At 35.7% G+C, this 26,824-nt stretch overlaps 1 protein-coding gene across 3 annotated transcripts; it reads right to left on the bottom strand.

The window, feature by feature from the left end:
* Positions 1–1,115: 1,115 nt before the first annotated feature.
* On the bottom strand, positions 1,116–25,750 carry LOC127655706 (RNA binding protein fox-1 homolog 1-like). 3 transcript variants are annotated; one of them, XM_052143649.1, is made up of 13 exons: positions 25,392–25,750; positions 20,907–21,143; positions 11,854–12,033; positions 10,564–10,617; positions 10,386–10,478; positions 10,250–10,307; positions 10,001–10,060; positions 8,040–8,184; positions 7,840–7,879; positions 5,988–6,058; positions 5,448–5,506; positions 5,249–5,330; positions 1,116–5,167 (listed from the first exon to the last, which is right to left on the bottom strand). In XM_052143649.1, the coding sequence occupies exons 1-13, from the start codon at positions 25,476–25,478 to the stop codon at positions 5,113–5,115; spliced, it is 1,221 nt and encodes a 406-aa protein (XP_051999609.1). In that variant the 5' UTR covers positions 25,479–25,750; the 3' UTR covers positions 1,116–5,112. The 3 variants fall into 3 exon arrangements, with proteins under 3 accessions (XP_051999609.1, XP_051999611.1, XP_051999610.1); XM_052143651.1 differs by lacking the exon at positions 25,392–25,750 and adding an exon at positions 22,315–22,434; XM_052143650.1 differs by lacking the exon at positions 5,448–5,506 and having other exon boundaries at positions 25,392–25,747.
* Between the last annotated feature and the right edge of the window lie 1,074 nt (positions 25,751–26,824).

Genomic DNA, 26,824 nt, shown 5'->3' with positions numbered 1-26,824 from the left:
TGCCACTGCACAAATAAAATTAAAATGAAACTAAAAATCCTCAATTTGTTTGCCGCGTACCTCCATAGAGGAATATGAGACACAAAACACGTCGTGGTAATCATGGTATATCTATATTCACGTATACTTCTCACTTGTGAACGGTAAATTATGACTGAAATATGATGCAATGCAGCATTGCAAGCCACGAGGTACTTCTAATCACTTGCATTCGCGCCATAAACATTTACGTAAAGAAAGAACGAAATGTAGATTAACAAAAAAATAAAGTTGATTCAAAACGGACATTTAAATAAAATCAAAGAATCGTAATACTTACAGGTGTCGCGAAAATTAAACTCAACATTCATTTTGACCATTTTGATAGTTGTAGACGGCTCCGTATTAAATTATTCACAAATGAATTAAAAAGGTCCGTTGTCATTAATGTTTCTATTACGGAGAGTTCAAGCAAAACCCACCCGGTGTCCTCATAGTTAGGGTGTGGACTATTATTGTAATCTGAGAACGTGCTACGCGTAGGTAGTAGGTTACTTGGATCTCATATCCGTATCTCAAAGATGATTGTCACTTTATAGGCATGTTGTACGCTTTGCGTAGATGTTGACGATGATGCTACATGTCTGAAGAATTAGCTTTGAATGAGACATGCAAATGAAATTACAGAGTTGATTCACTGAGCATGAGTAAACAGGCTTTTTATTTAACGTAATAAATATTAGCATTATTGCTATGTGAAGCATTATTGAGCAATCCCATATGTGCAATGGTCATAGACCTACAGACTCTCTAATAACGAATAAAACAATTGTTTACATTTACAAGAAATATCTAAAAATATCTATTTACACAGTCACAGAAAAGTAGTGTTATTTGCTAATATGTTTAAAATGTAAACACAGTCATCACAGTTTATTCAGTTTCTGCTCAATGATTAGACATGAATCTTAAACTTAAACTGTTTTAATGTACAATTAAGCCATAGTGTAGCTTGCACAGTGTAGTGAGTTGAAAAAAAGAAAAAAAAAAACATTGAATAGGTGATACAGCAACACCTAGCTTCCTGTAATGGTACATAGGCTTGTAAAAATAACATCAGACTGTCTGGAGGAATCTCTTGAGAAAGAAAGCAATAGAGAGAGAGAGAGAGAGAGAGAGAGAGAGAGAGAGAGAGAGAGAGAGAGAGAGAGAGAGAGAGCAAGAAAATTATTAAGTAAATAAATGAAAGCTAAGAAAAATGCAAGAAAACCTAGAGTAGAAAAAGAGCACAAAAGGAAGAAAAAGTGAGAAAAAAAAAACAAACAAACTTGTCAGGCAATATGGAGTTAATAATTGTAGAGAAAATATTGAGAAGGAAAAGAGTTATGAAAAGAAGAGATAGAACTAAAGGGGCAAAATTAGTTGGAAAACAGTTATAAAAAATGTAATAATACACTTTTAAAGCATAGTAAAAGACATAGCAAAGCCAAAGAAGGGAAACTGAAGAGGCAGAAATATTTTACAAAGTGAAGAAAGGCCTAAATTAAGGTAATAGGATTAAGAGAAAAACAATTATTGAATGCAGGCAGGAAGACAGAAAAGAAATGGATTGAAGGGTTTAAAGACAGGAAAGGAAAGAGTGATGGAAAGTTCTGAACTAAGAAAGAAAGATGTAAAGAAAGAAGGATAAGAAGACTTTCAAATGAAAAAGAAGGAAATGGAAAGAAGTACAAAAGAAGGAAGGAAAAACTTCCTGAAGAATGAAGAAAAAAATTATAGATAACAACAAAAGAATGAAAAGAGCTATAAAAAGGCACATAAAGAGTTTGACAGCTCACTAAAAGACTTTAAATATTCTGTAAAATAAACCACATTTATGAATCAGTTTTCCATTTTGAATCCAAAATGACCTAATGTGGATCAGAAGTGAAATGTATAAATCTGATTTCTGTCTATAATCACTGTTAAATAAATAAGAAAGAAAGAAAGAAAGAAAGAAAGAAAGAAAGGAAAACTTTTGAAGGAAATGGAAACAAGAACAAAAGAAGGACGGAAAGAAAGAGTGACAGAAAGTTCTGTAGAAGGAAGAAAGAAAAAAGATAGCTAAAAACAAAAGAAAGAAAAAAGCTATAAAAAGGCACATAAAGAGTTTGACAGCTCACTAAAAGACTTTAAATATTCTGTAAAATAAACCACATTTATGAATCAGATATACATTTTGAATTCAAATTGACCTAATGTGGATCAGAAGTGAAATATATAAATCTGATTTCTGTCTATAATCACTGTGACTTTATAATTAAATATCAGATAATTAATTATATTACTAAAGAACTAAATATATAAATAAGAAAGAAAGAAAGAGAAAAAAAAGAAAGACTGTCTAAGGAAAAAAGAAGGAAATGGAAAGAAGGCCAAAAGAAGGAAGGAAAGAAAGAGTGACAGAAAGTCCTGATAAAGGAAGAAAGAAAAGGAAAAAAGTAATAGATAGAAAAAAGAAATGAAAGAAAAGAGCTATAAAAAGGCACAGAATCCGTTTTATAGGACAGTTCACTAAAATACTTTAAATATTCTGTAAAATAAATCACATTTATGAATCAGTTTTCCATTTTGAATCCAAAATGACCTAATGTGAATCAGAAGTGAATTGTATGACTTTATTGTGTTTTATAATTAAATAGCAAATAACTAATTAAATAACTTTGATAATTCCTTTTAATATATTTAAGGCAGATTCCCCTGGTTAAGAGTACTACAGGAATTGTATTATTCCGCTATTAAATGCATTATCATAGAGGACAAGCCTTTAGATAGCTAGAAAGAAGAAAGCCTTTGAAAGCAGAAGGGAAGTAAAGCACATCTGATGACAAGAAGTATGAAGAGAGTAAGTGATAACTAAAAAGTATATTAAAGATGAAAATTAGGTTTTATTACTGGAGTAAAAACAGCATTTGAAGCAGCAGACAAGAAACAGAGAAAGGAGCAAGACAAATGGACCATGATACAACAAGATATGACAGGAAATGAGTAAGAATTTGAGAGGAAAGGACCACAGATGAAAAAAAAAAAAAAACATGCAAGCAAGCCATCCATAATGAAGATATAGAAATTGCCCCACTGGAAAATAATGAGAGGTTTGCAAAAGAATAGAATAAAGAGATATTTAGAGGTAGATTGTATTGAGAGAGAACAAATCACCCACACCAATGCCAGTGCTATATCCCACAGTATTGCATTAAAATAGCTGATAGCTGTAAAAATACACCCACTCAAAATACTCTCCAACACACCACACCACACACACACACACACACACACACACACACACACACACACACACACACACACACACACACACACACACACATAACCACCAACACAAACTCAGATCTATACATACTAGACAGGTTCAGTGTTCTACATATTTCCCTCTGGGGACAGTTCCAGATATAATATGGCTATGAACATATTATATATCATAATTCAACCCAGATTTTGAACAAAAATATGAATTTTTTAACAAAATGACACTATTTTGTAATCAATATCCTCATTGTAAGGCCTACCATATACCTGTGAGGCTTTGTTAGCATATTACAACTCTATAACTGCACCATTAAAGGGATAGTTCACTCAAAAAGGAAAATTCCATCATCAAGTGTGCACACTTTAGGGGCTTTTCCACTGCATGGTACAGCTGTACTTGACTTCTCAATTTTTGGGGGGTTTTCCAATGTGGATAGTACCTGGTACTTTTTTAGTACCACCTCTGTCGAGGTTCCAAGCCAGCCGAGCCAATACTAAATGTGACGTCAAAACCCTGCTGCTCACTGATTTGTCAGAGAGAATCGTCACTACCAGTGTCACTGGATTTGCAACACAGGACATCAACCCGCTATTTTTAAAGTTAGCTGCAGCGATAGCATTATCATTTGTTCATGCGATTTTCGAATTGTAAAAAGAAATGTCTGTGCGCAAAACCACGGCGTGATCAATAAATGAGGTGCAGACGTTCCTCTCGTTAGCGACGAACGAAACGACGTGGCACGTTAAAGTCTTTCAGGGAGTGTCTCAGCTGTTGGCTACCACTGGACCTACCAACAGTGTAGGGAAAAGTAAAACAAAAATGTAAAAGTGACTACAGAACCATCAAGGACCACAACAGCCAGAGTGGTTCAAATAGAAAAAATGGAAGTGGTTCGACCAAATGGATGCTATCTATGGCAATGGGAGGGAGAGTGCCCCGGACTCGGCCACAGCGTTTTTGGAGTCCACGATGGAGGATGGTACGTTTTGTTACGTTAACACTATATTCTGCTTGATAGCTTCACTTTATTTAGTTGACCAGATACTGAAAAGCTTGCTTCTAAAACAACCAGGCCAATTTAACTGTTACACTTGTGTAAAATCACCATGCAACAACTGCTTTATGCAGCATAATGAGCTAGTAGCTAACAGCTAGTGGTCGTGTTATTGTTTATGGTTAGTAATGTTTGTGTCATGTTTAAGATGATGTCACGGCAATAGAGGCGGCACAACTATGACGATCAGCCTATAATCCCACACACGTTAAGGCAGCACTAAACTGCAGTGGAAAAGCAAGCTCAGAAAAGTAAAGCGAGCAGAGTCGAGTTTAGTCGAACCGTAGGGACTTCAGTCACCATTAACTTAATTTGCATCTTTTGTCCATACAATGGATGGTGACTGAGGCCTAACATTCTGCCTAACATCTGCCTGTAAAAATGTGTTGGGTTACATAAAAAGAAAGAAAGTCATAGGGATGAGTGAATGATTACTGAATTTTCATTTTCAGGTGAACTATCCCTTTAATAGTATCAGTACATAGATAACAACAACATCATCAGCTTGACACTGTGCTTCTGTTAAGCAAGCATGTGAACTTTTGTTTTCTCCCATTTTTTCCCTTGCATTCAGACTTAAATAAACATCCATATATATCATTCTTAATGCTTTCAGGCTGGATTCATCTTTCTGCTATAAATTGCAAAGTGTCAGCCGCATTATTTATAATCTCAAAGTCAAACAGTTCCTCAGAAGTCAGGGGTTCACATAGGAGAAGAGCGTCATTGTCAGCAACAGACAATCACAAAGGAAGTGGGTTGCAGTCACAGATTAGTTCAGTTCAGTACGGAGTGAAACGGTTGTAGCCTCCACGGTACAAACTTGCCTAATTTAAAAAAAAATAGAACAAATCAGACATTCTGACCATTTGGTAATGTTGCATTTCAGCTATTACACTGCAATTTACCATTGTGCCAACTCCATAAGATGTGGTAGGTCCCACTGAGTGATGGTAGGGGTCTGTTGCTGTGGCGTAGACTCTCCCATATCTTAACAAATAGAAAACAAAAAATAAGCATATAAATAAGTGAATTATTCATACTATCTCACTTCATTAAATCATTGTAATGAAATACATTACAATAAATAATCAAATAGAAATTCACCAGTTTTTGGCATTTTGCACTGTGTTGAATTCAACAACTTCAGACCAAGCTCTTGGTGTCTTTAAAATAAGATCATATGTAACAACAATTCACTGAAGTAACTGCTCAGTTTGGTGAATTCATTGGTTAGCTTAAATGAAAAGTTTACCCAATAATGAAAATTCTGTCATCACTTACTCAACCTCATGTTCTAACCCATATGACTTTCTTTCTTCCGTGGAACACAAAATATTGAGTAAAATGTTAGGAAAAGACAGACAGCCTCAGTCACTGTGCACTTTCACGATCACCATTTGTGTTCCATGGAAGAGAACAGTGGTGGCGACATGGGCCCAGGGTACCCCCCCCCCCCACCCCCCGGTCAACAACTTTGGGTTTTGCCCAGGGCGCCAAACAAGCTAGAACTGCTACTGGAAAAGAAAGTCAGATATAGGTTTGGAATGACACGAAGGTAAATAAATTATGACAACATTTTCATTTTGGGGTGAACTAATTATTTAATACTGGCAGTGATGTTTCAGGTTTTAGTTCAGTTCTTACCCATCACTGTATGTGGCTGTTGTGGTGGCTGAGGCAGACTGGGCCACTCGGTATGTGGCTGGATATCCTCCCTAAAGACAGGAGGGGTACACTATTGCATTACATTGCTTTTCATTTAGCAAACACTTTCACTTTGAGTACATTTTACCACAGGGACAGTCCCCCTGGAGCAACTTGGGGCTATGTGGCTTTCTCAAGGGCACCATCCCTTCCTTGGAACTATGATTTTGGTTACCAGCCCAGATCTTTAAAAACCAAACCACATCACAGTTTCAGTATACACTGAAAAAAGTGGTAACCTGTAATAGTTACCTGAATTACCTACTGCTACATGATCTAACCCAGAATAATGACTTTTATTGGTGTAAACTTATAGGTAAGCTTATAGGTGTAAATTTTTAAACAACATTTTTTTTAAAGAATAAAACCATTTAATTTAGATGTTACCACATGAAGCACATTTATTAGGTTTCCTGACAATTTATTTACAGTACATAGTGTAACACATTGTGCTCTATTTTCGTAAGTGTGCAAAGCGATATGCCCTAAGACTGTGCCCAACGTCTTATCCGATTTTCATGAGAGCGCTAATTCTAATTGCAAGTTTCATGCCAGTGTAAAGCGCATGTTGGTGGGAGTGTTTTCGCTATCTGTGGGTGTATTTGAGCAAACTGTGGGTGTATTGTATGGCAATGAATTGACAGAGACATTTTTCATTGTGCAAAAGATGTTTTAAAAGCAGGTCTAATCTCAGCGCAAAGTCTAAACTCAATTCCTCCATTTGCAGTTCGGAGATTCCACCAGCAGATAATAAAGGTAATAAAGTTAATTTCAAACTCTGAAAATATAATGGAACATCAAATTATGTCCCTGACAAAAGCAGTTTTATGAAATACAAATGTATTCGATTTGTGTTAAACTATCTATAGGTCATGGTTTATTTTTCAGTTATTATTAATGTTATGTTTATATTAACAGTTATATTTATGATCTAATTTGTATTGGTATACAAATATTGATATCCTTGTATTGGTGTACTGGCGCATTCCGGATCGCCTCGCACCCGGTCGACCACGAACGCAAATGAATAGAAACGCGTTTGACGCATGCGCATTACAACTGCTTTGTGACACCCTTTCAGAACAGTCAATGGCCAACGCATGCACAGACGATGCGACCAGACAAGGACAATGTCGTGAGTCAAGAAAATCTAGGTGGCATGCGGTCAAGCCACATGGCTGTGCTGATGACGCAATTTGCATCACACATACTGTATATGACTGGAGGGATCCACAACACGCACACCCAAGGTATACTTTGGCCTTTATTATACTTTTCTGACCATGAACTAATAGGAACATGTGTCCGCTGGTCAAGAAAATCTGGGTGGCGTGGCTGTGCTGTTGACAAAATTTGCATCACACATACTTTGCGCGGAGCAACGCGCACAACCAAAGTATACTTTAAATTAACACAGCCTACAAATCACATTTTCCATGCGTATAAAAGGAGTGTGTCACTGTCAAAGAATAATGCCTGACATTCAACAAGGATGAGGTTAATACATAAAAGAGGTACATTAATCCATATTTCTATTTTTCTAATTCATTAAAAATTCCATTTAAACTACCAACTTTTTATGAATGTGCTGTCTTTGTTTATATCACTATTGACAGGAAATTGACTATATAATATGATGCAGACAGTGGAATAAGAAATCTCGCCAAACCCACTTGCGCCTGAATTAGAACATTATTGCACGAAAATACCAAAACTTGATGGCCCTGTCCACTGACTTTATACTTTTATTTTGTATAATCTAATTGTGTAATACAGTGACTGGTAAACTTACATAAACCTCAGCACTGTACAATCCATCCTGATATACCACCCTGCAAGAAAAGGGAAAGTAAAAAATGAATTAGTCCAACTTAAATTGTCCAGTCTTTTCAATTAATGTGATAAGATCAGTGATAAGATGGGCATTGGGAGAGAGAGAGAGAGAGAGAGAGAGAGAGAGAGAGAGAGAGAGAGAGAGAGAGAGATACTGACCCTGGATAGGCTGGTAATGCAGCTGGTGTGGCTGCAGCTGCTGCAGCTGACCGGATGGTATTGTAGACTGCTCGACCACGCCCACGGAGGGCAGAACCTCTGTAGGCCAAGGTTGGTGTGGGCATAGGATAAGGAAAGCTGGTGACTATTAAACCAAAAAAGTGTTGAAATATTGATTAAGGCTGGGCAACAAATTCTCAAAAAGCAGGGCATATTTTCATATGATCCGTGAGTCAGATAAAGTAAAAAATATTTGGCGTGCTGTCCACGATGGAGGCCGTAAATACCCCCTGGACTACTTACTTAATGAAGACTGTAATGTTAAAGGGACAGTTCACCCCAAAATGAAAAATGTTCTTTCTTTTATGGAACACTAAGGGAGATGTTAGGCTGAATGACAGCCTCAGTCACCATTTACTATGGTGACTGAGACTAATGTACTGCCTTACATCTAAGATGACCATACATCCTCTTTTTCCTGGACATATCCTCTTTTTCGGACCTTAAAAAAAGTGTCTGGCCAGGATTTCTAAATTTCCGAAAATGCCCAGGATTCGGCTTTAGTTGCATTATGATGTGCATCTGGTCTAATACTTCATTGTGTGTGCGCGCATGTTTGCATTGCTTTAACCCCTCTCTTCTCGCACACCAATTGGTCGATTATAAGAGGCTTGCAGCAACTATTGGCCAAATTCCTGCATGTCAATCTCTCTGCGAATGGGCAAAGCACTGTTGTGTTCGGCATCATACAGTTAATAGACAGTAGCAGCAAATGACAGCTGAGTGGAAAAAATGCCCAAACGGAAGTGCAAATTTAGAGAAGATTTGCACAAAAAATTCCTATGCTTTCGTCCAGGTCATATGTGGGAAGCAGAAGGTATGACATGTAAAGCTGGCACTAATGTGTCAGTTGCTAATAAAGGTGCAAGTGATTTAGAAGCACACATTAGCTCTGCGAAGCATAAAGGGTCAGCAAAAGGTGAAAGTTCATCAGGTAAATGAACGGACTACTTTTTGCGACCAGGTAAAATTGTTATCACATTGCTTCATTTTCCATGGCCATTCAAAATAATAGTAATAATGTTGGAAATATTTATTTATTTATATATTATGTGTGAGAAATATGAAATTATACATGCTGTTCTGCTCTGTGTATGTGTTTCTGGCCTTCCATGTATGTTCAGTTGACCCCAGATGCAGGCTGCAGTGCGCACGATAGTGAGTCAATATATTTAGCAAATGCTGACCGATTTATCTTCCTCTTTATCATGTTCCACATACTTATTTCTGTGATCTGATTAAGGTCACACCCGTATAACAAGGTCAACTGTAAGGCATCACGGCTGGAACATCTGTATATGGCCTCTTTTCTGTACACCCATTTTCTCCTTGTTACCGCTTTCCCATTGGCTGCTTATTGTGTCAAGAAAATATAAATGACATGCTTGCTCTAATAAACATTGAGTAGTTTGGATAAAGACACTGTGTGTTGTCATTCCTTCTGCTTCCTTCACGAAGTCTCCAGAGACTCAGACTCACGACTGCACCTCACTGGGCACGAACATAGAAAGATGGGACCAGGGAATTGGAGATCGCGACTAGATCCAAAATATTCCTAACATTATGCTAATAGTGTTTTTCACTGTATTAAAGTTTGCATTCATAGTAACAATGTTTTGAACAATGTTGCTCTTTTTGGAAAACCAGAATATGGTCACCCTAATTACATTCCCTTTTGTGTGGGTGACTAAATGGTGACAGACGTTTTCAGTAAACTATCCCTTTTAGGCATAATAGAAATGACAATAAATAGAGTTGTAAATGGGGAACTGTCACTTCAGTGATGTATCAGCTGTTTAAATACCCTTTTTATTGTGATTCACATGATTAGATGAACATGACAATAAAAGAAGAACATGATCTTCCCAGACTTTTATAAAATTAGGATAAGATACCCATACCTGTATAAAGTTCAGGAGCATACATCGCTCCCATTACTGGATTGATCTTCCACCCAGCAGCTGCACGAACAGACACATATAAGTGAGAGTACTGAATTAGTTTGGAACATTTGAAGTTCAAAAAGAGTGATGCACAGTACAAAAGGGAATCATTTCATTTTGTGTAATCAAGAAAATATAAATCTACTAAACTCTGGAGTAACTAAATTTGTCAGGGGAGGTTTTTATAGAGAAAATCATAAAACTCACTGTTCACTAAAGGTGTCTGGGGCTTCTTTGTCACCACCCTCGCTGTGGCATTGTTCACCTGAGAAGGAAAGTAATTTTGTTGTTCGGGAGACAGTAAATTTGGGCTACTCTTTTGAATAAAGCATCACTCCTATACCTCAATCTTCCTTCCCTCAACAATCGTTCCGTTGAGCTTCTCTCTCGCTCGGTCAGCTTCCACTGCAGTCTCGAATGTCACAAACCCAAAACCCTAAAGAATGTAAACGGTCTCAAATTAAATCATACATCTTAGAGAGAGTTTGACCAAACTCATAGGCTACAAGCAACATACTCACCTTGGATCCTCTCTCATTAAAAATGATCTCCACATCTAGAATCTGGCCAAATTGCTGAAAAGTGAAAAATAAAGATTTAAACAGATGTCCTCAGGGACATGCTATCCATATAAGTAAGGTGCTTACCTAACAGCAGCATGAAAAGAAAAAGGACACTATTAAATGTTTAAATATAATTGTTAATATAAACTACTGTTTTCGTTCAAATTTGTCATCTTTCATGTCAGTTGAGCAGCACAGACAGTTATTCATTTATTCGCTTTGGCACCACTCTCAGGTATAAGCATGCTTTCTCTGATTCAAAGCATTGTTTACCGCCCTTTCATTCAACATTGTACATTCATTCAAACTGAATCACGCCCACTACTTCACATGGCCAAGGTATGCTTACCAAAATGAGTAAGCCAATCAGAAGTTCCTTCCTTTAGTCACGCTATCTGATAGGCTAGATTTTAGTTTTGTCAACACATTCAAGTTCACGTATCGAATGTGTTATTAACCCTTATAATGGATATCTGCAGTGTAAGCATCAAAGACCTACTCTGATTTGACCAAGTTAATTTCAACAACAAATCGAAAAAGAGAGGCTATCAACAAATGGTCGACTTTATGGAGATGTTCATTTGCAAAGAGAGATGCATGGATTTTGTGTTCAAGTAAAGGTAAGTTTATGTATTTACAAAAAATCTGTATTATTGATACTAGGTCATAGATACTAGGTCATAGTTTCTGGTTAGTCTGAGGCTATGAAGTGGTGATCTGGCAGTCATGTCCTTCTTGTGTTATGTCTGTCTGTTTTATAGTTCTAATGCTGGAGCGCAGTGTCTGTTTATATTATAATATAATGTTTATGTTGTAATGTTAAGGAATGTTGACCGACGTGTCTACGTTACATTTGCCTTGTGCAGGTTAATATTGTTGTCTTTTGTGGTCAGATTAGTTAATTGCTGCTGTCTATTCTAGTGGTTCTGAACTGTTGGAAGAGTGACATGTGAGGCCTATGATATAGAAACGTGCAGCCCATTGCAGCAAAATGGCAATCTTTTCTTTTTCTTTTTGTTGTATGTCAAAACAAGCTCTTCTGTCACTATAGTTCATTTTATGATTTAATGGACATAAACATACTAGGCTCAATATATGATAATCTTTCATTTGTGTGATATGAGCAATCAAAAAACTATTTGGTAATGTTCGCCTCTGTGACAATTGTTTCCATTGATTGGTGGGTTCTAGCCAAAATAACCCAATTAAGTAATGTATTACATTTGAGACAAATATTTATTATCTTACCCCAAACATTTGCCTCAGGTCTGGGTCACGAAACCTAAATGGGATGTTAGACACGTGGAGTCTTTTGGGTTGGGCCTTACCAGCCCCCTCCTCCTCACTTCCACTTCCTGTCCCGGTCCCAGGTACCACAGAAACATTAAGAGACTGATGGTCAGATATCACTGGAGCCAAAGAATCTTCCTGTGTGTGGAAAAGGAATTAAAAGACAGGGAAGGGAGAACATTTTGTGGTAGAAGGAGATAAAGTAGAGGAAAGAAACAAAAGTAGAAAGAGTGAGAAGGAAGGGAGAGAAAGAGGTAAAGAGAAAGTTACAGAGAGAAAGCAAAAGGAATTGAGAACACTAACAACTAAAGATTTTATAACATTTAAAATGAGTGCTTGTTGTAAGGTTTGTTCTCAAACATATTTCAGCTACTTTACAGAAATCTAATATTTTATTGGGAGAACAACAGTTTTTATAGTGACAACAACAAAACGCAAATGAGCATTCATCATCCAGTGATTCCTCTCAAGCAAATGTGAGGACATGTGATCAAGTTTCTATTTTAGTGAGCTATCTAAGTACATGCCTGTTAGAAACGGAACTAAAAAGATAAACCCACACAAATTGCATTGAGCATAGAGCATAACCATATTTTACTAAGAATAATTAAAGATAACAAAGTGGAATTACTTAATAACTTGTAACTTTCTGAGTACTGCATATTGCAATACTGTGAAAAATCACAAGAACTTTTAATGCATGTTACATAGCATTTCCTATTGCACTGCTTTTAGATTACTGTGAAAATAAATGCCCACATGCAGATGGAGTGTTTGTGCTTAAAACTCAACACATCCACTATCCCACAATGCATCAAGATGCCAGTTTGTCTCTGCAACTGCATAGCCTATCTCACCAAACGCCATGAAACTGTTACCATCAAAAAATGTATTAAGGAGTCAAAAAAAAAAATGTTCAGAAAGAAAAAGAGAGAGAGAAAGAGAGAAGCAGGGCATAGCATGACATTACAAATGAATAAAAATGGAAGGGAAAATGGTGAAAAAGGCCAAAAAAAAATATTTGTAGGTAAAAACAGCAGTAACACTTTACGGTAACACTTTACAATAAGGTTCCATTTGTTAACATTAGTTAACAACATTAGTTAACATGAACTATGAACAATACTTATTAAGCATTCATTAATCTTTGTTAATGTTAATTTCAACATATACTAATAAAACATATACTTTATCAAAAGTTGTATTAGTTAACATTAGTTAATGCACTATGAACTAACAGGAACTAACAATGAACAGTTGTATTTTTATTAACTAACATTTTATTAACAAACATAACACAAAGGTCAATAAATGCTGTAACACAGTGTTTCCCAAACTGTGGTACGCCTACCCCTAGGGGTACGTGAGGTGACAATGGGGAGATTCTGAGATTTACCATTCTTTCAATTTCATCACAGTATAAAAATAAAAATCATACCCAGTTCATATATTTCACTGGCAAAAAGTATTTTGCGTGTCCTCTAGTGTAGAAACACCAAAATGGTTGTCATAAAGGTCAGAAAAATATGCAATAACCCTATTTTTTTGCGGTTATACAAAATGCATTACTCATGCATCGTGCGTCACACAAGTATCTCTTTTCGCCAGCCCAGCACACTGCTAGGTGATGTAGCTTAGTGATACTTAGTGAAAATACTTCACTATTTTACCAGACTCGAACATGTCAGTCATCCATGAATTTAGTTTAGTTTTTCCAAAGTTTAAAACGTAATTTGTATTTAAGGTTAGATGCATAGGGAGTTTTGATTCTGATGGTATAAGTTCAAAAGCTTTTATGACTGGTATCAGACATTCAGCTCCACCAAATAGTTTTCCACATTCACACGAACGGTATAGTATGGAAACCCTGAACCGCATGCTGGATAAAAAATAAAAAAATGGTGAAAAATAAAAACTTGTGTCTCAGTTCCTTCCTGAGCCTAAGTCTTAAATGTTTTTCTCTCTCTCTTCGGAGTTTTTTTTTCTCTTCAAAAATATTTTTTCTCTCTCTTCAAAAAAATTGTTTACATTTTTTTTTCTCTCATGTTTTTTCAGCAAATGAGCTCAACCTTGCTAACAGTGTCAAATGTGACATAAAAAAGCACCTTGAGCTGACCGTACAATTGCACAGATACTTTACCCGAAATGCTCGAATTGGGCCTGCAGTGATGCGCAATTCCAGGCACAGAACCGAACACATACACATACCGCGACGTGATGAGGGGGGAGTTTTCAAGTTGTGCAGTTATATCATATCCAGCATTCCCATCTTAATCGGTAAGCCATTTACTCAGTATGTATATGATTAATATAACATGTACAAAACATGTAAAACATGTTTAATTTAAGGGAGTTGTTTTACAAAGATAATTGTGTTACACAGACATATTTTCAAATTACCTTTGCGTTAGAGAGGGGGTACACGAAAGGATGTTGAATGTTTGAAGGGGTACACCACTGTAAAAAGTTTGGGAACCACTGCTGTAACAAATATATTGTTAATTGTTTATTCACGATAACTAATGCATTTACTAATGTTAAGAAATGGAACCTTATTGTAAAGTGTTTCTAAAACAGGAAATGTGAGGGCAGGGCTGAACAAGTGAAGTGAATCTCAAAGCAATTGGAATAACTATTATGCAGATGATAAAAATGTTTTTTCTATTAGTAAAAAGGCATGGTAATGAGCCATGGCCTGAGTGAATAATAGGACAGATAGATTGATATACAGTATGTCTATATGTTATGATGGTAGAAGAAGTTGAAGTAGTAAGGCAAAATCACCATTTCGATGCTTGGATACTGCTTAATTCATCCAGTAAATGGCAAAGGGAAATAGAACAGCTCTAATCTGAGCAGAGGAAATGGGGGTACATTCATTTCATCAAGTTCCCTTCCACTGGTTTTACGAAAGAGCTTTAATTTAGTTTTCGTAGACTTTAGACTGCAAAAAGTCAACACTTGACAATGCTTGATAATTAAACTATATAAATTATATAAGATTTAAGTTATTTCCATTCTTATTCAGTTGTGCAATCTATAAATATATTCAATGAATTCTTTGGCCCCAAAAAAGTATTTGGATTTTCAGCCAAATTAATGAATATCTTTGCATTATGTAGCAAAATACAAAGCAAGCGGTATTTAATTTAAATAAAGATAGCAAAAATAGATGTTTTATAGGTTTCAAATGAAAAAAATAAATAAATAGATATTGAATATATTTGGACACTTTTTGGTTGTTAAACTTAGTGTAAAAGTGTTTAAATACTTTTTGGGAATATTGTATTGAACCTTTATTTCTACAACAATAGCCTGTCCCTCCTTTTGAAGTAATCCTTGCATAGTAAAAAAATAATAACCCAGAAAAAAAAGTAAGCACAAAAAGAAAAATATAAGTATACCTGAGAGAAAGTTGTGCACTCTAGATAACGTTTTACTCCTTTGTGGTCACTGAATTGCTAATTTTAGATACTGATGCCATTGTAGAAATTCACTATTCACAGTCAGTCATGATTTATTTAATTGACGAGTTAAAGTGTTCAATAACATGGCCGTTACTGAGATTAAGAGAGTAGTATTCGGCTGGTCATGATACTAACATGGCAGCACCCATGAGGGGACCCTCTCCATGTAGAACAAAACAGCTTTTATAAGGTTTCTGATATGACTGAGTCTTCATCTCATATTAGTGCTCATGATTTTACACATATGTTTAAAAATTACAATATATTTCCTTAGAAGTAAAACTTTTTTAATGAGGAGAAAATTACTGAGTGCACCTTAAATGTCCTAATGATTTAAAGAGAAGGAACCCCAAAAAATAAAGTGAAAGATAACATTGCAACAAGGGGGATTCCGGCATCTTATGCATTTGACATATAACTTTTAAAGGTCATATTTTTCCAGTTCAACACTCAAGAATATTGCTATTTTTGGCAACTTTCAACCAAGATTGCAAAACAGAAATGTGTATTAATAAGGAAGTAAGAGACACAGCTAGAAACACACATATAGAGAGCTTTACGCACACACACGCGCACACTCAAACACGCTCATAACAGATCATGGTTATGGTTAACTCTTAGCTTGGCCGGGCTGATTGGTAGCTGAAAATGCCTACAACAGCAGGTGTCACACAGGAAAAATTGTTGAAATATTATCATCATCACATTCATCCAGAGACACAGGCCAGGGAGGGGAAATTCAGTGAATGATATAGGGAGGGTGTGATAGGGGGAAGGTATGTGATGATATCACGTCACGATGCAGAGTGCTTTTCTGACTGGACCTGGGATAAATAGTTGAGGGGGAGGGGTCATCCCGCCTGATTTCCCCCCGCGACCCCTCCCTCCATGGCGGCGTCTCATAGTCCGAATATCTGGACCTTGTAACTCTGGTGCTCTCTAGTAATATAAGCAATGTTGCCACAAGAAAAACACTTCAGTAACATGGTGTGACAGAGGAAAATGAGAACTAATTGTTTGAGCCTTTTCAAAACACATGTACGTATGTAATAGATGATAGTAAATACAACTCTGGATCCTTTACACAATTCCCTCAGCACAAGTTACTGTTACTTACTGTAAAATGTTATTCTGTTGTTATTTTAAATGACACTCTGTAATTACTGTATACTATGAGTCATTAGCTAGGAATGGGTGCAATAGCCAATATTTCAGCAATTACAGATAATTCATGACTGGCATCTCATTACCGGTCAATTGAAAAACATTAGTTTGAGGTAAAATTACATAATGTCTGGTGCATTGACCACACTGCAAAACCCAACACATTTAATTATTTCAAATGTATAGAAACTGTTAACAGAATACATTATCTTCATTTAATTTAACCAATTAAATAAATTGCAGAATCTCTGACTCCCACTACAAGATGTAGATAATGATATAAGTCATATTGCAGTGTAATTCCGTATATTAAATGGGGAAAACGTGAATGATGAATGTGAATAAGGGATAGTTCACCCAAAAAAGTATCTTATCATTTACTCACTCTTTACATCCCAGATATGTATGACTTTCTGTCTTCTACTGAACACAAACAAAGATTTTTAGAAGAATATCTATAAAAATAAAAATAAATATATTATTTTACTTTACATCTTGTTATTGCAATCTCTAGGCATGATTATGATTTCAAGCTTGATTACACTTCCTAGTGCTTGATGCATGCGCAAAGCGCTAGATGGTGCTATTGGAAGTATAAACAAGCTTGAAATCATAATCGCCAAAGAGACTGCTTTGAAGATGTACAGTGAAAAAGGAGTTATATTTTGGTCTGTTTTCACACAAAACCAACTGGATTGCTTCAGAAGACATTGATTAAACCACTGGAGTCGTATGGATTACTTTTATGCTGACTTTATCTCCTTTTTGGAGTTCTGGTCACCATTCACTTGCATTGTATGGCAGATAGAGCTGAGATATCCTTCTAAAAATCTTTGTTTGTGTTTGGCAGAAGAAAGAAACTCATACACATCTGTGATGATATCAGAATGAGTAAATGATGAGAGAATTTTAATTTTTGGGTGAACCCTCCCTTTAATAGCACAGCTTCAAATTACCTGGATAATTGTACATAAAGAGAGTAGGAGGGAAAGAAAGATAAGGGAAGTTTGAATTGGTTTTACAATAACAAACTTATACATTCATCTTTGTGGTGCCGAGCCAGTATAATTGCCATAAATGAACAGAAGGGACATGTAAAGGATATACAGATATTTATAGCCCACACAGAGATCCCAGATGCCCAAATCATGAGATTATATATCATCAGCCTTAATGACATACATTCTATGATGCATGTTCATAGAATACTATATACACTGTTGTTATAATTCCTATTTTACACAAAACAAATGAATGAAAAGAGCAGTGGGACAGTGTTTCCATGTCTAAAATGAACATTTTTAAAACTCCATTATGTGGGTCATATACTGCCACAAAGCAGTCTGAATGTCTCTCTTCTGTGCAACATAAAAGGAGAATGGGGAACCAAATGCAATGAAAGTGAATGGTTTCTCGGGGGAACATTGTGCCTAACACCTCTTCATGTGTTCCATGGAAAAAAGAAAATCATAGGCTTTGGAACAATATGAGTCAAGGCTGGAAGAATTTAAATTTTTAGGTGAACTAAACATTTAAGATTATATTCTACTCTAAAACATCAAAAGACCTTTAGGTAACACTTTCTATGAAGCCAATATTAATAATTTATTGTAAATTAATTTTAAATGCATTATAATGCGTTCATGCTGTCTCATAATACAACTTATAATATGTTACAACTTCTCATAAATAATTGTTACAACAGTTATAATACAGCCATAACATAAACTTTTAACATACAATACATGTCAGGCTTCTAATATAAAAAATGCACAGAATACAATACATTTTGAGAGATAAATACATTTTCTGTGTTTCCCAACAGGGTGTAATTTTAGTGGCATGTAGGCCATAGACATAATGAAAATGTATATCAAAGCTTGCAAAAAAATGTAAGTATATAAGAAGTATTTTACAAGCTTGTCTTGTAATGCCTTATGACCTGAAAAATATCTCATGGATGTTTATATGAAGACATTGCTTTTGTCACTTTCCATATAGCATACATATATTTACTCACTGGCCACTTTATTAGGAACACCTGTACATCTACTTATTCATGAGATTATCTGATCTGCCAATCGTGTGGCAGCAGTGTAATGTATAAAATAATGTAAATATAGGTCAGAAGTTTCAGTTAATGTTCACATCAACCACCAGAATGGGGAAAAATTTGATCTCAGTGAATTAGAACGTGGCATGATTGTTGGTGCTAGACAGGCTGGTTTGAGTATTTCTGTAACTGTTGATCTTCTGGGATTTTCACATGCAACAGTCTCTGGTGTGAAAAACAAAAAACATACAGCGAGAGGCTGTTCTGTGTGCAGAAATGGCTTGTTAATGACAGAGGTCAGAGGAGAATGACCAGACTGGTCTAAGCTGACAGGAAGGTGACAGTAACCCAAAAACATACGTTACAATAGTGCTTTGCAGAAAAGCATTTCTGAACACACAACACATCGAACATTGAGGTGGATGGGCTACCGCAGCAGAAGACCCCTCTGGGTACCACTACTGTTAGCTTAGAACAGGAAACTTAGGCTGCAGTGGGCACAAGCTCACTAAAACTGGAAGTAGACGATTGGAAAAACGTTACCTGGTCTGACAAATCTGGATTTCTGCTGAGGTACACAAATGGTAGCCTCAGTTTTCTGTTCTTGGTTGATAGAAGTGGAACCCAACATGGTCTTCTGCTGTTGTAGCCCATCCACCTCAAGGTTCGACATATTATGCATTCTGAGATGCTATTCTTCTCAACACAGTTGTACAGAGTGGTTATTTGAGTTACCATAGCCTTTCTGTCAGTTCAAACCAGTCTGGCCATTCTCCTCTCTTGTTGACCTCTCTCATCAAAAAGGCATTTCTATCCGCAGAACTGCCGCTCACTGGATGTTGTTGTTTTTTCCCCACAATTCTCTATACATTCTAAAGACTGTTGCATGTGAAAATCCCAGAAGATCAGCAGTTTTAGAAATACTCAAACCAACAATCATGCCATGGTCTAAATCACAGAGATCAATTTTTGTTCCTTATTCTGATGGTAATGTGAACATTAACTGAAGCTCCTGGCCCATAGCTGCCTGCCTTATGATTGGCTGATTAGATAATCACATGAATAAGTAGATGTACAGCTGTACCTAAAAAGTGGCACCGGCCATATATGTACAGTATATATATATATATATATATATATATATATATATATATATATATGTTGGTCCCTGTGTCTCCAAGAGTATAACCTGGATATTCGTCACAAGAAAGGCTCTGAGAATGTGGTAGCGGATGCACTTTCCCGAGACTATGGTGCTGATGATGAGTGAGATGGGTTACATTTAAGTGAATGAAATGATTATTTAAAAGCCTTTGGTTGTAAATTTGGTGATGGGGGTGTTATTGTGCTATTGTGCTATTGTTGTTGTTGTTGTGTCATGCTAAGTGTTTCTTAGCATGACACAAGCGTTAAACTTGTTGTAGTTGTAACCATTTGTTATTGTATAACCTGTAAGTGTTAATTATTTGTTTCATATTTTAAGATATTGATACTCCTAGAGAATCCTTAGTTCATTGTTTATTTTTGGTTATTTTTGGAAGCCGTAGGGAGGAGGAAGCCATTTTTGTTATTGATCGTGTTTTCTCCTATTTTTGGTTTAGAGAGGAAGTAAGGGAACAGTTTTGTTGTTGATTTAAACTTTATTTGTAAAGGTTAGAAAGTAGTCTTTAAAAAAGACAGAAGAAATGTATGTTTGTTGTTTTGGCCTGGTCCCCTCTTGAAGCCTTTTGAAGCTTCCCTTTCTCATGTGTAATCTTGTTAATAAATATGATTCTTTGATTGATTTAAGATTGGAGTGATCTTTATGACAGAGCTGGGACAGGAGAGGACACTCTTTAGCTGCCTGTTAGTTTTGTATAAAAAAATTTAGACAGGGAGGGACGTAACAATATATATATATATATATATATATATATATATATATATATATATATATATATATATAAATATGTATAATACATTATGACTTCTGCAGATAAAATGTTGTTTATATTATTACTCTATATATACTGTACGTATAACTATGATTAGGTATACATTATTATAGTGTACTCTAATTGTGGTGACAATTATTTATGCAAAGTTATAAGATATTATAAGGTTTATTATGAGGCATTTCAATGCATTTATAATGCCTTATATATATATATATATATATATATATATATATATATATATATATATATATATATATATATATATATATATATATATATATATATATGGGCTTCATAGGAAGTGTTACCGACCTTTATCATCAACTGTTTTGAGCCATGTTGATCTACCAGTAAATTAATTGAGGAAATAATCGATCACATTTTTCTTACCGTGTTATTAGCAGTTATAGACTGCATCCCGTCATGTTGAGAGCCCTGGTAGACTCTTAACTGGTGATGATCTGAATATTCTGAGCTGAGATGGGCGGGGTTGAAATCAAGGGGTGTCAGCCTGGCAACAGTTGTGGGTGGGGCTTGACCAGTTGGAGGATATGAAGGGGGTGGGGCATAGACCTGAGGAAGTGAGGGGTCACCATTGCCTGGCCCCGCCTCTTGGGCGATGGCACCCTATAATGAGACAGAGATGCTGTTTACTAACAATAATGTCAGTCTCCATGTAAATTGTAGTTTATTACTTGGTAAAATTATAATTACAAGAATAATGCATATTGTGATTAGACAATTGAAATCCCTTATTTAGGAATGAACTAAACTTAAAAGCTTGTTTTTTAAGTTTTAAGAACTATGTAAAAGTTTCAGAAACATAAGGGATTGTTGATTATTAATCTGATCTCATTGCTGATGTTGTAGAATTATATATGTAATCTTATCTCACAATATTAACAGCTCATTATTCCACAAATTCATTTCTGGAAGATACTAATAATGTAGTGAAAGGAATTGCTTAATAGAATAGAATAAAGTAAATGTGAACATATACTGTACATTTTCATATGCACTACTGGTCAAAAGTTTTGAAACACTCGATTGTAATGTTTCCCATTATCTTAAAAATCTTTTGATCTGAAAGCGTAGCGTTAAATATTTGAAATGAGTTTTGTAGACAAAAATATAATTGTGCCACCATATTAATTTATTTCATTATAAAACTAAAATGTAATAATAAAAAACAAAGGTTTTTGAAATTGATGTCTTAGACCAAATAATAAAGAAAAGCAGCCAATAAGTGCCTAACATAGATGGGAACTCCTTCAATACGGTTTAAAAAGCATCCCAGGGTGATACCTCAAGAAGTTGGTTGAGAAAATGTCAAGAGTACATGTCTGCAAATTCCAGGCAAAGGGTTACTACTTTAAAGATGCTAAAATTTAACACAGTTTTGATTAATTTTGGATTTTGTTTATTCACAACATAATTCCCATAGTTCCATTTAAGTCATTCCATAGTTTTGATGACTTTACTGTTATTCTAAAATGTGATGAGAAAAAAAATATATAATAAAAAATAAGTGTTTCAAACCTTTTGACCGGTAGTGTATGTTTCATATACATTTGAAAAATAATCAGATCATCAAACATTTATGTTAAAAAATAATTCAGCCCTAAATTTACCTACTACAAGAAGACAACACATTGGAACTGTTATGTTTGCAGAAATACATCCTGTACATTGAACCACAGATCATAAACACTAAATAACAGAGCTAAACAAAGAGATACTGTCTTAACATACTGATAAAGACACAACGTATGAAATGAGTATAAATGAGAGGTCTTACCCCTTCAGTGCATTCCACAGTCAGCCCAATACTCTCCACAACTGACACATGCTTTAATGCAAGGTTTTCAGCCCCCACCCCACCATAATCCCTCAAACCCACCAATCGCAGAGCACCAAACTGGTCTCAAGGGGGGTCTTTATGCCAGCTGTGTTCATTTGTTCTTGTCAATCATCTACCCATATAAAGATTGAACTCAAACATAACTGCAACCCTTTTGTGCTGTTAAATTTAAATCACAATAATAGTGACAAGTTGGAGCTTTTGTTAATATTTAAGTTGTTAAATGGGTCTGCGTTATAGTTAAAAACATTTGGAGCTGCAATAACATGTTTAAGTTGCATTACACACACACACACACACACACACACACACACACATCTCTTCCTCTGTTTTTACTCTTTATCAGCTGTTTCACTCAGCAGAGAATGTAAAGTAAATTTAGACTTCACTGATAAACTTCGACACAGAGATAAAAACTGCTCTGACTGCTCGTATCATGTTACAGAAGGGCCTATTTCTCATAATAGCCATTATTCAGCATTGTGATATAACAACACAATTGCCGTTAGGACTGTAACCACAATTCACAAAAACATGATAGCTTACATTCATTCACTTTTTTTTTTTCATAGGAGCAACTTTACACCCATGGGTTGTAAAGTTTTTAGGCTTAAAATAGGTGTTGTCAAACTTGCAAACTGACACAAAACAGTGTGCTGACTTCAAACTATTGCTGTCATAATCAAGGTAAACATTTTTTACAAAAGAAGTAGTAACAGAGTAAAGGTTATTTGACAGACTAACTGACTAGTAAACTCAATGCCATGATCTGGTATAAGCGTAAAATGTATTTCTATAGCACATTTTAAAACAACAGACTTGCACCAAAGTACTGTACAATAAAACGTTGAGCATATAAAAAGAAAGCATTAAAGGTAAACATGCAACACACAAAATATAAACACATTAAATAAAATACAATCAGAAAACTTCAACATAATATTCATTCAATATTTAAGATTCCATTTTTTCTTTACAATCTCCTCCCTGCCCAGTAAAAACAAAAGAAAAAGAATGTGAAAATGAAAGCGGAGATTGACAGTAAAAAAGGCCTTCAATATTGATCTGTTTCTCACCCACACCTATCATATCGCTTCTGAATATATAGATTGAACCACTGGAGTCATATGGATAATTTTTATGCTGCATTTATGTGCTTTTTGGACCTTCATAATTCTGGCCATCATTCACTTCCATTGTATGGGCCTACAGAGCTGAAATATTCTTCTAAAAATCTTTGGTTTTGTTCAGAAGAAAGAAAGACATGCACATCAAGGATTGCAAGATGGGTAAAAGATGAGAGAATTTTCATGTTTGGCTGAATTATCCCTTTAATGGTTGCCCTCCTGTCAGAGTATTTCAAAAACACCTCTATATCTTAATCTTTTTACATTGAGCAGATAAAATGTCTAAACTTTGTCAGACACATTTACTGATACAAGATTACTTCCCCCTCACACACAAATACAGCCACTTCAGCTGTCAAGTTTAGGGCTAAAGGTCAGAGGCAGGATGCCAGGTGCCTGATCTGACAGCTGAGGAATCATTTAAACACACACAGCTCTAATTACAAAACCTGCCTATGTAGTCTATACCCACTTATAATAAGGCTCTCTGGAATACTTGATTCTGGTTGGTTAATCATCATTACCTCTACTTCACACTTCTGATCGGGTGCCTGATCATCATGTTGGGGTTTATTTTGCAATAATGACTGATTTACTTTACATTGTCAAATTCATATTCACTGTCCAATAAACAAATAGACATTGATGATCAATTTATACACACACACACACACACACACACACACACACACACACACACACATGTTGTGTTTCCATGTTTTATGGGGACTTTCCATAGACATAATGGTTTTTATACTGTACAAACTTTATATTCTATCCCCTAAACGTAACCCTACCCCTAAACCTAACCCTCACAGAAAACTTTCTGCATTTTTACATTTTCAAAAAACATAATTTAGTATGATTTATAAGCTGTTTTCCTCATGGGGACCGACAAAATGTCCCCACAAGGTGATAAATACACGCTCACACATACACACACACACACACACACACACACACACACAAAACCAAACTATAGAATTGCAACAATGTGTCCTAATCATGCTCCAACAAAAGCATAACTATAAAAATATCTTAATCTACAAAAATAGACTATTAAACCTACATATTAAAGAAGCAAATGAGAGAGGTCTTAAATGTCCCTCAGGATCACAATTCCTCTGTTTTATGTCCTGGTCTTTAGATTGCTCACAGTAATCTGTCACTGTCTATCACTTTAGATAAGGTCAAGAGGCAATCAAGACTCTACATTTATTTCTATGTCTGTAATCTGTGTTTATGTATGGTGGAATTTGTAGTGAGAGGAACAGACAGTGAGTGTGACTGACAGAAAAAGCAAGCACACACCATTTATCAGCTGTCCTAGTATTTTCTGTACCACACAAACACATACACACACTAAACCTGTTTTCAACAGGCTACCTCCCAGGGACAAATATAACTAACAGCAGGACACAATGTTCTTCCTTGACAGTGTGAAACACATTAGATGTCCTCTATTCTGACCCATTAGAGGACGACAATTTAGTACATACAGAAGTTTAATGGTGGCTAGTGATTGGATGAGTTATCCAACATTTTCCCATAACCAGGTGTGTGACTGAAAGTTCACAAGGGAATAGCTAATAGGAAATAGCTGAATTCTCACAACATGCCCATTTAAATAATAAAATGTAAGCAAAATTGTTACTTGTGAAACACATTTACATAATTTTTCGCATCGTACTGGATGTTGTCAAGGCTTGAAAGGTGACGTATAATGACAGTAGCAACAAATACAGGAAAGACAGATGTGTAAATGATATATATAGTTGTTGCCTTCATTCTCTGTGATAAAATTATGCATGCATGTGTATACACAAACTTAATGAGAGATAAAGACAGAAGAGACAGAAAGACAGAGAAAGAAAGGGACATGGTTACCTGTACTATGCTGGGGTAGCAGGTAGCTGTCTGGGGGTAAACAGGGAGTCCGTAGGGCTGAAGGATCACAGTAGGGGAGGACAACATGGTGCATAGCCAGAGAAAATGCTAAAAGGGATGGGAGACAAATAGGAGTGCAGGGGGAGATAGAGGGGAAGGATAGCTCTCTGAATCAAGAAACTAGGAACCAGAATGCAAAAGTTTAGGATCCAAATGAAGGTAGAAAAAGATCCAGGGGTAGGAAAAAGAAAGGAAGAGAAGTGGGTTACTCTAAAAGCTGGTTTCAATACAAATGACAAGAATTTAATAAAAGGCAAAAAATAAGACCCCCTCCAAATGTTGAGAGTGCCAAGTTAGTCTGTCGCATGAACAGCAGAAGAGATCAGTACTAAAAAAGATCTCTGGGGGGTACAGCATGTGTGTGTGTGCTTGAGTGAGTCTGTTAGAGGGTATATTTGATAGACAGAAACAGATGCTTAGTTTTGTGTTACCCTCTTTTATAAATAGTCCTTTCCTCCTTTAGTTGTACTGGTATAGCTAATAAAAATTGGGCATATTTACTCATTAATACTGAATTTAGTCTGAACTGTATACCCAGTATATTTTTTGTTATTGTTTTAAAATCATTGAAGAAAATGCACACAGATTTTTCTCATAATATCTCACTAAAATAGATACTAGCAAATGTGAGCTACATAAGAAGTCTAAAATATAGACCCACAGATGCTCTGGTTGCTCAGGCCAAGGATCTGTATTCATAACTTTTTTTTAAATATCTATGCGCTTACTTAGTTTTTTGTCTGTTTTGTCTGTGTTTTAACCTTGTCACAAACATTTCAAAACCAGTGTGTGAGCTATACAAATAACAAAAGGGAATGTTTACATAGCTTCATGATTTTATATTGTCTATAATGTATTTATAACTGGATCTGAGCCTTGTCACAAGCATTTTCATGCTAGTGTACCCTGCACAAAGTAAACTGTTCGAATGACAAACTAAAATGACTTGTTTTACAACTTTTTGTATAAATACCCTATAGTTATTGTTTGTTGTTGCATGGTTAATGTTACCACAAATGACTGTCTTGTTTTGTCATCGTCGTCGTCGGTGTATTCTCGTTCTTTTGATTGTGGATTAAAGGATTGCTGCATTTAGATCCTGCTCTCTCTAGCCTCATCTATACAAAACATGACGCATGCCATCTCAGATGTTTTGGTGGCCAGAACTTTGAAGGTCCAAAAAGCACATAAAGGCAGCATAAAAGTAATCCACACGACTCCAGTGGTTAAATCTATATCTTCAGAAGTGATTTGATAGGTGTGGTTGAGAAACAGATAAACATTGAAGTCCTTTTTTTATGATAAAAAAATGATGTACTCTTTCACTTTCATTTACGCATTTATCTTTTGTTTTTGCCGATTCACATTCTTTG

The sequence above is a fragment of the Xyrauchen texanus genome, chromosome 15, assembly GCF_025860055.1.
Source record: "Xyrauchen texanus isolate HMW12.3.18 chromosome 15, RBS_HiC_50CHRs, whole genome shotgun sequence".
In the NCBI taxonomy this organism is placed as follows: Eukaryota; Metazoa; Chordata; class Actinopteri; order Cypriniformes; family Catostomidae; genus Xyrauchen; species Xyrauchen texanus.
The sequence above is the reverse complement of the archived record's forward strand: the minus strand, read 5'-3'. Positions and strand labels throughout refer to the sequence as shown.

Bases quoted from the DNA above. Each gene is read 5' to 3' on its own strand.
- LOC127655706 (XM_052143649.1), bottom strand. From the start codon at position 25,478: ATGTTGTCCTCCCCTACTGTGATCCTTCAGCCCTACGGACTCCCTGTT. The intron at 10,479-10,563 runs GTGAGTATGTTG...TACATTCTTTAG, and splicing joins TTAATGAGAGAGGATCCAAG to GGTTTTGGGTTTGTGACATT. The intron at 7,880-8,039 runs GTCAGTATCTCT...CTTTTCTTGCAG, and splicing joins GCATTACCAGCCTATCCAGG to GGTGGTATATCAGGATGGAT.